General features: G+C 33.8%; 1 protein-coding gene across 1 annotated transcript; it reads left to right on the top strand.

The window, feature by feature from the left end:
- The first annotated feature begins 6 nt into the window (after positions 1–6).
- On the top strand, positions 7–7,017 carry LOC133175052 (mesoderm induction early response protein 1-like). The gene is made up of 12 exons (XM_061310149.1): positions 7–60; positions 348–375; positions 1,117–1,244; positions 2,313–2,571; positions 3,392–3,480; positions 3,620–3,689; positions 4,013–4,069; positions 4,177–4,277; positions 4,423–4,504; positions 4,638–4,732; positions 4,822–4,949; positions 5,138–7,017. Exons 1-12 carry the CDS (start codon positions 52–54, stop codon positions 5,643–5,645), a joined length of 1,554 nt encoding a protein of 517 aa, XP_061166133.1. The 5' UTR covers positions 7–51; the 3' UTR covers positions 5,646–7,017.
- The last annotated feature ends 5,912 nt before the right edge of the window (positions 7,018–12,929 follow it).

The following is a 12,929-nucleotide window of genomic DNA, read 5'->3' as shown; positions in this document are numbered from 1 at the left end:
TCTAGCCTCGATTTCATTTAAAATTAGCGTATCCCATAATTTTTGATAAAGATGGCGGAGGTATCTATTGGAATATTGTTAATATCTTTATGGATTCCCCTGAAATGGAAATTTATTAGTCTATTTTGATGTTCGATGCATATGTATTTCAAAACATCTGATATTCATCTTTTTATTCTGTAAATTTTATAGGTTATTTTTTAGTTTTGATGGGGAAATTGAAGATTTGACTGGCGCGAAATTGGATTTTTGTTTAGAGTGCGGCGGTCATTCGGTTCAGATAGGGTTTCCCCCATGTTTATGTTGTCGTTGAGATGTGATTAAAATTATTTTTAATTTCTTTTCAGGCTGGTACAAGTGAATCCAGCAGCCCAGGTAAGCATTTTAGTACGATATCAACATTTTTCCTTTAATTTCTATGTATACCCCCCCCCCCCCTTTCCAGTGGTGGACTGTTGGTGCCGGTCTTACTCCATGATAATTTTATGTTTTACTAAATGCAAAGGAAAAGTGCTCTCTTATCACAGCTTGTTTGAGTTTTCATTTACCTGCATACCTATAGTTGAGACACATTTTTTGCTTATGAGCATGATGAGTAAGAGACATGATAAATGTAATGATAAAAATTTACTTTTTCCCATAAAATAAGGTAAAAAATACCCAAGAACAAGTAGATTGAACATTCTGTGCATTTTATCAACAGTATTGAATTCTGAGACTGTATAAAAATATGCATAGAGGATAAGCCTACTTTATCCTTGTCTTTAGTGTACAGTAAAACATTGTATTCATCAATATTTCGAATTTTTCTTACTCATTTTTTGATTCAAAATTCCAAATTGAAAGGGCATAGGACCTTGTACCAAAAAGGCTCAATTAAGCCTTGAACTAGGTATAATAAAGTCAAATAAGAACTTTAGCATCTGGGGATTAAAACTGCAAACATCACTTTTAAATAATTTTGTAGTTCTGTTAGCAAATTACTGTGTATGCTTAGAATGGAAAAATATTAATGTCCAAAATAAGGACTTAGGTTTGTTTTATAAAGCATAAAAAATGTACTTCAGATTTTTATTTTTTTCAATTTTGAAATATACATATTTTTCTTTTGTGTAGACACAGATCGTGACTTTGATCCTTCAGCTGACATGTTAGTTCATGAATACGATGATGAACAGACTCTGGAGGAAGAAGAAGCACTCAGTGGGGAGAGCTGTTGTGATGAACTAGGAGATTTAGAAAAGGTAGGTCTCTTCAAGGAATCAGACTCATCTCAGAAGAATTGTATTTTCATCAGGAAGATCTATGCAGGGAAACCGAGTAATTTCTCTAAAATATATAATGCATGTGTTGTATCAACTCTCCTGTATGGATCAGAATGCTGGAGAATAACTGAGACAGATTTTTGCAAATTACGATCCTTCCACACCACATGCCTCTGCCGAATACTCAGGATATTCTGACCCCACAGGTGCTTGTGAACAAGACCCCCCTCTAATATTCAACCCCAGGGCTTGTTGGACATTTCCTCACAAATTAATTTTATTACACTTATTTATCATGTCTACTATAGGAGAAATTGGGGAAAACCACAAAATAACGTTACATGCAAAAAATACTTTACATTTTAAGAGAGAAAGGTATGCTTTGCCGGTTTGTTTACATTATACCCCTGCTGGTCTTTCTGGGTTAAAAAACATGTATTTATTTTTTTTCAACCTTTAATGTAGGTTCACCTTGTCTCTACATTTTCTGTCTTGATTCATGCTATCGGATTGATTCTGCATCACAATTAATCTTCAAACACAATTTCAGTCAGTGCGCTGAAAAATCCTAAGGTAAACACAATGGAAGTGCATAAAGAATGTATTACCTATTACATCCGAGAGATTTCTTGACCTGACGTAATAATCTCTTGAGAATGTTCGGTAATACATTCTTTATGCACTTCCATTGTGTTTACCTAAGGATTTTTCACACACTGACAGTAAGGCCATAAAAAATTAATAGTTTCTCAGGCAAAAAATTTCAAAATTCAATGAGGCAGGCAGTTTTTTTTTTTTTTTGGCAGGTTTCATGTCGGTCTTTCAAGAAAAATATGATATCAATTGATTCTTACTTTTTTTGTTCCCTTACATTAATTTTAATATGTATTCAACTTTAAATAATGTTATTCAAAACAAAGTCAATTAATAAAATACTGTATTAACAAGAAACAGGAAGTAGGAATGCCCTGATAATCTCTTGATTTGTATGATGTAACAGGAAGTAGAGATGCCTCTGATTATCTGTTGATATGTATGTTGTAACAGGAGGGAGAGATGCCTCTGGAGGACTTGCTTGCTATGTATGGCTATGGAGGAGGGCCCAGACCAGTGGTGGCAGAGGAGAGACAAGACACTCGCTCCAGTAGTGAGGAAGAGATCCTCAGTAATCATGATCTCACACTCGACAAAGACGAAATCGCTAGAGACATTCTGAAGACCAGTGATGATGATGATGACAAAGAGACTACAGCACATGAACTCCTCAGTAGTGTGTCCTCTTCCCAGACAGCCAGGCTCCTCAGATGTAAGTAGAACCCCTCATTAATATTGTCTTCATAGACAGCCAGGCTCCTCAGATGTAAGTAGAACCCCTCAATGTCCTCATCCCAGACAGCCAGGCTCCTCAGATGTGAGTAGAACCCCTCATTAATATATATTCTTCTCAGACAGCCAGGCTTCTCAGATGTAAGTAGAACCCCTCATTAACAATGCTTCTTGAGATGTAAATCTGTTAGTTATGTCCTCTTCCCAGAAGGGCTCCTCAGATGCAAGTAGAATTCCTCATTAATGTCTTCATCCCAGCCAGTCCGGCTCCTCAGGTGGATGTAGAATCCCTCAGATTTAAGAAGAACCCCTCATTTATGTCCTCTCCCCCTTTAATGTCCTGTTCCAAAACAGCTGACACCTCAGGTGTAAGTTAAACCCCTTATTGTCCTCTTCCCAGACAACCAGGCTTCTCAAATGTACAGCTAATAAATTTTCTAAAATGAAACAGCTAGGTTCCTCAGCCCGCAGTCATTTATGTTCTTTTTCCAAATAATAGGTTCCTCAGGTATAAGTAGAAACATTAATGCTCTTTATCCAGACTACTATGCTCCTGAAAAGAACTCCTCAGTGGTTTGTCATCAACAAGCATAACCAAACATTCTACTTTACATTCATTATATATATATATATATATATATATATATATATATATATATATATATATATATATATATATATATATATATATATATATATATATATATATATAGGCACACCATAATATTTACTTTCTCAGAGTTTATTTTCTTTCATTGCATTTCATTAGAATTTTTTATGACTTATTATTTTGTTGACAGCTAAAAGTCAGGAGGGTAGTGATGAGGATTCTGAATCAGAAGAGGATTTAGATTACCATCCTATTGAACCCATGGATGACTGGAAAAAGGTCAGTTCTATAAATATAAATTACTGGTTACCAATAAACATATTTGTTGCATTTTCATCTGGTTGTTAGTTTTGTATTAATAGTTACTTATGATGTAAATTAATTACAGTTATACATTTTGATACTCTGCTTTCTACAGACAATCCAAGTTGGATCTGACTATCAGGCCACTGTTCCAGATGGACTTTGTAAATATGGTGATGCACCAGGTAAGGCTAGAAAGAAAGATCCCAAAACTTAGCACAACAAAGTAAATGTTGAACTTGGCACAAAAAATAACCCACGAACTTGGCTCAACAAAATAACCCAAGAACTTGGTAAAACAAACTAACCCATGAACTTAGCACAGCAAAATAACCCAAAAACTCAACACAACAAAATAATCAGGAGAAAAGATGAGTAATGTACACAGTTTTAAATTCACATATAAGATGAAGTAGTGTTAATACTAGGGGAAGTGGGACAAATCTGAAAATTCATAATATAACTTATGTTGTAACCACAAAATAAATTAATTCTGTATTTTCTGTAGCATATGAAAATGAAGACCGTTTGTTATGGGATCCGTCAAAGATAGAAGACCCTGCAGGTAGGTTTTCTTTTTTGGATAATCAAAAAGTCTTCAAATGACCTGTGTAAGTTATACATGTACATGTATATTAATTTAAATAAAATATGAACATACTGATGTTATAGCTGTGGAGAAGTACTTAGAGGAAGTGAAAAACCAGATTATGCAGAATGGTACAGGAGCCAATGCTCTACCCACGGGGGCCCATGTCAGGGATGATGAACAGGTGAGTATGGGGGAAGGTCAACCCTTTGAACTTGCATCATATTTTGATTATTTAAAGAAACTGATGCATTAGGAATCTAAAGAATATTCAGAAAGAGTGTTGCTTAAGATTGTTCTTGTGACATTAGTTTTGTTCTTTTTTGTAGGCTTTGTATATGTTACTTCAGTGTGGACATAATATAGAGGAAGCTCTGAGGAGGAGGAAAATGCAGGCTGTCCCACCCACAGGTATAGGAGTATATTTATATCACAGTTCAGGCAGCACTGTAAGACAAATCTGTAGAGTCTTTTTAAGTTTTATCGTATCAACATCTGTCCTCTGTACTTAGAAGAGAAAAAAATATCATTTTTTGTGTTGTAGATCCCATGAGCCTTTGGTCAGAGGAAGAGTGTCGTAACTTTGAGAATGGGCTCCGAACATATGGAAAAGATTTCTACCTCATTCAGCAAAACAAGGTAGGTTTAGTACTAAGAATATCTAAAAGTTCAGCAGATGATACTGTACAACATGAATCACTACATGGTATTCATTCATTGCTTTGAAGGTGAAGACGAGATCAGTAGGAGAATTAGTACAGTTTTATTATCTGTGGAAGAAAACAGAGAGGCATGATGTGTTTGCCAACAAAAACAGAATAGAGAAAAGAAAATATGTTTTACACCCAGGAATAACGTAAGATCTTTGTTTAACTAATTAATTTTATGTATCTAGATGCTGTGGAAACCAGAAATTGAAATCAATGAGGAAACTATTTATTTAGAAAGGTTGCAGAAGTTTTTTCAAATAAAAAATTCTCTTACGTATTTGTTTTTTCAAAGAGTTGATGTCAGAAATTGTTTTACCTTGGTGGTTTATTTTAGAGATTATATGGAACGGTTCCTGGATGACCAGGAGAGTCCAGTACCAGCCCCCACTAGAGAGAGATCAGCTAGCCCTGTCCACTCCCTCATCTATGGAGACCCCAAACGTAATCATCTCAGACCCCACATAGACGGGGAAGGAGCATCCTCTGTACGGATCGAGCCGCGGGAGCTGGACGTATCGGGGGCGTCCCCGACAGTTGTTACGGTCAGTCCTGACAAGCGTAAACAGACTGCTACAAGTTCTTCATCAGTCGCTGTGAATGGTGTTTATGACGGAGAAGAACCCGTACAGAAAAAACTGAAAACTAACGGTGAAAGTTCTCATTATGAACTACAGGAGTCTTACTCAGACGGGAGTGGTCGCTGTGTGTCCTCCTCCTCTCTGTCGTCGAGTATTGTGTCTAGTACGTGTGACTCTGGCTTCTCTAATAGTGCTGTTACCTGTTTATCAAGTGATGACATTTCCTCCTCTAAACATTTACCATCAGAGTCTGTAGCCTCATAGAATGTAGCTCACAGTTCATGCATTATGTTACTGATCATTTCTCCAAAAGGAATGATAATTTCATCATAGATATAAAACATATATCACCTCTTTGTAAGGAATTGCCATCTGTATAATATTTGCAATATTGTTAACAGAGATATATATGTTGACTGTATTTTGTGTTTAGAACACCGGAGGCCAGTGGTAGGTTTTGTAAAAAAAGATCTCAGCAATAATTACCCTATTTGCCATCTAGATTTTTTTTGTTCCAGTCATATATTGAAGGTTACTTACCATTATTCACAAAAAATATCAACAGTTATAAGGAATGATAGAGTTTTCTGGTAAAAATTTGTTATTTTGAGTGAAAGTAAAAAATATTTAATTTTCATAAATTGTACTTAAGCAAGCGTAAGTAGAAAAATAAACTCAGTTGAAAATGATAGGTTGACAGTTTTCTTCAGTATATATATTATTGATAAAAAAGATTTTACTCAATATTGGACATCTGAAGATAATCCCAAAATTTGTCTCGTTATTGCTAGGTTATTGTGAGTAAACTTGTATCTGAATATGGAAAGCTTTATAAAGTATTCATTCATTTTGTACAACATTTTATTTGGTAGTGATAAGCATTAATGTGATAACATTGAAAACAGATCTATTTGTACATAGTCCCAATACTGTAAATAGAAGTTTTAATTTCCTGGGAGTAAATTGCTATTTGCTGTTTTATCTTAGTTCTTGAAATATTTAAAGATTGTGGACATAAAGATACAATCAAACAGACATGTTGAGGTTCACTTATTGAGAAACTGATTTGAGTTGGGATATTCATTGAAGTTATTACGTCATGATGTTGTGTGATATAGGGTGTATGTTAAGTTTGTGTGAATTTTTTTTCTCCATTTTTTAAGTAATATTTGTATACATTTTATTTCTCATCATCCCATTGTGAAGCATTTATCATTGTAAGTCCTGTGAAGATTTTGTTGTTCTGTGTACATTTAAGGGACTACATTTAACTGCAGGGAAGACCATATATACCGGTAACAGTACAACTAGTGTTCCCATTGTCGGGGAAATACTGCCTGTCCACAGCATTGTATATAAAAAAACACCATCATCACATTATCAGCATTTATCTAACACTCATACCTAAATTTTCGTAACAATGCTCTGTTAGTAACAACTCGCTATTTTTAAAACACTTAACTAAACAGGTGTTGAGGGGGAAGGGAGGGTAAAATTAGGATTATTTTGTCAATCCAGAAAATGGTATTGTTATGCATCAATTCAGAATGTTCATAGTTTATTGATAACTATAATTTATTTCATGTAAATATACATAGAATAAATTAAATTCTATGTGAATAAATTTTTTACCAAATATTGCAAAGTTTTTGTTGTTGAATTTTGTGTTAGATTTGTGTATTAGCTCAACAGCAGAAGAAAAGACAATATTTTGATGAAACTATTCATGTAAGCCTACGCATTTCATAGGTTTCTTTGATCAAAGTATTCTTTTGATATTGAAAAAAATATTCAGATTAGACAAAACGGTCTTCATAATGTTGGTTTCTTTAGTTTTTCAGATTAACTGAAAAGTATCCAGCTAAAACAAATCTAACTGTATAGCAATTTTGAAAGAGGTTATTAATACATGTATGTTACTTCAAGTATAGAAATATTTTAAGATTGATTGCATTGGGCTTCTTTCTTTTGAATAGGAATCGAAAAATTAGAAGTAAGCATTGAGTTTTGTTTCTTGCCTTTGATAAAATCCAAATAAGTCTTCATGGATGATCTTAGGATATTTAATCACCAAATTTTTCAAAAGTCAAAAACATTTAATATCTACACTTTATAAAACCATTCCTCATGATGAATTCAAAAAAAAAAAAAAAATTTAAAAATATGCTTTTTGATATAGACAACTGCTTCTTTGCCTTTGACCTTGTTTTATGGAGAGGACTTATATAGGCAGTGCCTGCTGTCCAATCCTATTATGATTATGCATAATAAAATGTTTAAATTAAATTCAATAAAAATGGAACTCGGAAATTTTTATTACCTGTGATTGGTCATCAAGACATTTTTTTTAAAAATCACTCTGATTCTATAATTAAGTACTTTGGAGATGATATTAAAAGGATGCTGGAGTTCTTCATTGACAACATTTATGTAGTCTTTGGAGACCAGGTCTTCCAACAATCTGGTGGAAATGTGATAGGCACTAATTGTGCTCCTTCATTAGCTGACTTGTTTTTACATTCTTTTGAAGAAGAATTTATTCAAAAACTCCATGATAAGAAAACACTTCAGGTGGCCATCAACTCGATTTTAAGATATATGGACGACGTTTTATCAATTTACAATAGTCATTTTCATTCATATGTCTCGATTTATATCCCAGTGAACTCGAAATAAAAGACACCACAAAGTCCACAACATCTGTTTCATATTTAGGTGTTTACTGACTAAAGACGATAAGGGCCAACTAACAACTAAATTGTATGACAAACGAGATGACTTCAGCTTTTTCTTATTTATGTAGTAATGATCCGTTATCGCCTGTATATGGTGTTTATGTCTCCCAACTTATTCCGTACTCAAGAGCATGCTCTGAGTACGATCAATTTTTAAACCGAGGCAAACTACTGATAGAAAAGTTGATGTTTCAGGGATATATCAACAAAGTTTAAAGTAAGCATTTCGTCAAGTTTATGGTCGTTATAATGACCTTGTTAGCAAATATAATCTATCATTGGGTCGTATTTTGACTAACGTGTTTCATATCAGTTGCTAGACCTTTGTTTAAAATCTTTTTATAATAAATTTGACTACGGAATAATCCGTCTATACGTGATACTTTCACGGCGGGTTTGACCGGTAGACAGGGGATGCTACTCCTCCTATATGAACACCTGATCCCATCTCTGTTATTTTCGGGGATCCTTGTTAATGCCCTGTTTACAGATTTGTATTGTTTGTAGAGTTTTATTTTAGATCGATCTCTTTTCGTTATTTCTTCCTTTTTCTTTAAGGAATCAGAAAGAAAGTCTTTGCAACAGTACGATGATGAAGCTTATTTCCCTTTCTCTCCCTTTTACTATGCTCGATGTACGATGATGAAGCTTATTTCCCTTTCTCTCCCTTTTACTATGCTCGATGTACGATGATGAAGCTTATTTCCCTTTCTCTCCCTTTTACTATGCTCGACTGCATTTTTACCCCCCCCCCCCCCCCCGGTAGTTTCCCTTGCAAAGTCGCCAAAATTGAGGAGGTTAGTAGCCTTATCAATACACAATAGTCATATTTTGGGTACATGTAATTAATTATTGATTATGATGTCCAGAGAGACTGAGTTTTGTGTAATTTGTACAGTGCAAAATGGTATTGACATATTTGGCGTTGCTGAGGGCAAAAATACGAGGGTTATTCCAAAAATACGTAAACATTGTCATTTTACGTTATATCATATTTAAGAAATTTAAGATCATCACACTATCAAATGTAAAAAACATTTATTTTGTCGATGTGTGAATTTACTTTAAATTTGAACAAATGGAACTAATGTTACTTAATTTTGAATTCAAATGTTTTGTAACCACGAGTACTGTAAACAACTCGTTAAAATGAGCTTGTAAGCAAATACAACCTGTCATTGGGTCTTATTGCGACTGAAATATTTCATACCAATTGTTTGGCGATCATTTTTATTAATACATAGGGCTTACGGCGGGTTTGACCTGTCGGCAGGGGATGCTTACTCATCCTAGGCACCTGATCCCACCTTTGGTATTTCCAGGTGGTCCATGCTTTATGTCCTGTTTTAAAATTTGTATTGTTTGTAGATTTTTTCCGAGATCGATCCGTAGTCAAATGTAGTATAATGGCAATGACCTAACATGTCCGACAATATACGACCCAACGATAGGATGTATTTACAAACAAGGTCATTATAACAACCGTAAAATTTGCGAAAAGCTGGCTTTAAACGGGGTTGAATATCAAAATATTTTCTTCCCCTGGAAAATAAAACCGGAACCAGTTTTTGAAAATTGTAGTAAAACAATGGCATCCTAACAACTTTAAATCCTAACAACCTTAAATTATAGTAAAACAATGGCATCCTAACAATCTTAAATGTATTAGAACCCAAAACTCTTAATGTAGTCTCTTATCAATTGCTTACGTATATCACAACTTATAGAGAATGTTTCAGTGGTATTAATAGCACTTGTCAATTTGATACATGTAGTGCACATCGATCAATCTGTTTTCATTTGATTTTGATTTCATATAAATCAATCACATATGTTTTTGTGTTTACTGTATGCAACCATAGGAAGGGTTTTGAATGTACATTTAAGTCTAAATACTTCATCATGTTGTACGTAATTCCAACATTTCCTCAGTCCTTTCCAAAAATCCCTTTATACATGGGTTAAACTTGTGACCGCAACGTAGAGGACAGTTTTTTAACAAAGCAACTGACCAAAACTTCATTAAGAATGTAGACAATAATTAATAAGCTTAAGACATGTCTCGTTCTTAGGTTGCCTTTGTTTTTTACAACCCGGCATTTTTTTCTCCTCTATAAATTCTTATTAGTGTTTTATCCTTTCAGAGAGCGTTTGCTCGGAGAAATTTGATTCTATAAAGGAAGACAATACACAATTTCCTAATAAGTAAAAAGAGAAAGAAATAAAAGATATAGGTATGCGTGGGTCCATTGTACTCTGCAAGATTTGATACAAATGACTGCCTGTAACCACAAAGATTATTGCGTTTAAACGCAAAAATTATTGCGTTTAATCGCAAAAATTTTGCGTTTAATCGCAAAAGTTTTGTGTTTAATCGCAATGTTATTGCGTTTAATCGCAATATTATTGCGTTTAAACACAAAAACTACTGCGTTTAATCGCAAAAAATCATTGCGTTTAATCGCAAAAATATTACTGCGTTTAATCGCAAAAATATTACTGCGTTTAAACGTAAAAACTATTGCGTTTAATCGCAATCTTTTGCGATTAAACGCAAAGTGTTTTGCGTTTAAACGCAATATACATTGCGATTAAACGCAATGTTTTGCGTTTAAACGCTATGATTATTGCGATTAAACGCAATGTTTTGCGTTTAAACGCAATACTTATTGCGTTTAAACGCAATAATAAGTATTTCTTTTTCTGAACTGGCCTCCACGGGTTTCCGTACTTTACATTCCTGGTTCTTGATGATTTATAGATCTCTCTTTGCCTAGACGACAAATTCAATATAATTATTTTGAGAACTTTAAACCAAAGCTGGAAATGTATCGAAAATATATCAGAGCATTGTTTATTGACATAAACTATATGTTTATGAAGGATATAAATACTAAGATCAAGTATATAGACATATACTACAAGCTCATCTTTCCTGTAAAGTTAGAGAATAAACGGCATCAAAATCAGTAACAAAAGTTCATGCTATGTTGTTGTTAACATAACATTGGCATGTCCACATATTTGTGACATTCTTTTTCTTTGAATGTCAATTCGATTAATGGAGTAAATTGATGAGTACGACCAGGTGTAAAAGGTTTTCATCCCAAAATTCTTGAAATAAAATGTTCACAACGAAAAGGACAACTTATCTTGACTTCTTTTTTTTTCTACTTTTTCAAACCCAAACAAGCAATTTGAAAAAAAAACTTATTTACAACAATATTCAAATTGAGGTGGCCTTTATAAGCCGACTTTGGTATTCTTTTGAGGCAAAACTTATAAAAAAAAAAACTTCGACAGGGCCGGAATGCTAACTCCTCCATGGTACCTGATCCAACCTCTGATGTTTTTAGAAGTCTTTGTTTGCTCTGCTCCCAATTTGTATTTTTCCAATGAATCCTTGAGCTTGATTATTGTTCGTTATCTTCATATTTAATGTAAGAACATTTTTTGTGTACAATCACAATTTTTGAACGGAAGCTGGCTACTGACAAATAATTTGATGTGTTGAAAATAATATCATCAAATTGGTTTAAAGTCAACATTTTAAAAATTCTGTTGTCGTTACAATGACTACGCATTAATCCTCAAGACAAAAGGTCGAAAAGAGATACTCACTCCTCCATTACACCTGATTCTATGCACCTCTGATGTTTCTAGGGTCCGTGTTTGTGATGGGCTAGACATGAAAAAGAAGACCTTGACACTTTGTCAGAATGGATTAAATGTATCAGATGTATGTTAAAATTGCGCATTAAAAGATTGAGGGGCAATATGAGAACCACCTATCCTTCTGTATTCAATAATACAAAAGTCAAAAAAGAATTAGATAGATTACATGATCAGTACGTACTGATCCCTGCTGACAAAGTAGGTAACAACATTGTCTTTGTTTGTAAGGCTCATTATATTAAATGTAATTTAGAGGAACTTGGATTTAATTCTACAAGTGGTAATCCAACTTATATTCATAGTTCCCTTTCTAAGGAAGAAATTCTTCAAAATCATATGTCAGTTTTGAATATTTTTAATATTCCAAACAATCAAAATGAATGTGAATTACCATATCTATATTGGATTCCGAAACTTCATAAGAATCCTTACAAACAAATATACATAGCGGGTTCCAGTAAATGTTCAACCCAGCCTCTTTCTTTACTCCTCACTAAGATATTAACAGTAGTGAAGGAGAAACTTCAAGAGTACTGAGCAACAATATATTCGAAGTAGTGGAGTTAATCAGATGTGGATACTAAAAAATTCTAAGGAACTTTTGGAAAATTTGAAATCACAAAATTTTACCAAAATTAACAGCTTAAAAACTTACGACTTTTCAACTTTATACACAACCATTCCCCACGATAAATTAAAGTCCAGGCTTTTTGATATAATTGACAGCTGCTTTTTCAATAAAAATGGAACTCATAAATTTACTTACCTTGTCATTGGTCATTTGCAAAATTATTTTGTTAAAAAACATTCTGGTTGTACACACAAGTACTCTGAAGTTGACATTAAAAAGATGCTTGAGTTTCTGATTGACAATATCTATGTGGTTTTTGGAGACCGGTCTTCCAACAATCTATTGGGATTTCCATGGGTACCAATTGTGTCCCGCTATTAGTAGACCTTTTTTGTGTATTCATATGAAGCAGAATTTGTCCAGAATCTTATACATGAAAAGAAGAATACACTTGCTGTGGCCTTCAACTCGACATTTAGATATATCGACGACGTATTGTCAATCAACAATGGTTATTTCCATTCTTATGTCGATACGATATATCGCAGTGAGCTTGAGATAAAAGAT

This window comes from Saccostrea echinata, unplaced genomic scaffold (assembly GCF_033153115.1).
Source record: "Saccostrea echinata isolate AGI-Se365-2 ecotype Australia unplaced genomic scaffold, CSIRO_AGI_Sech_v1 ptg000060l, whole genome shotgun sequence".
NCBI classification, from domain to species: Eukaryota; Metazoa; Mollusca; class Bivalvia; order Ostreida; family Ostreidae; genus Saccostrea; species Saccostrea echinata.
The sequence above is the reverse complement of the archived record's forward strand: the minus strand, read 5'-3'. Positions and strand labels throughout refer to the sequence as shown.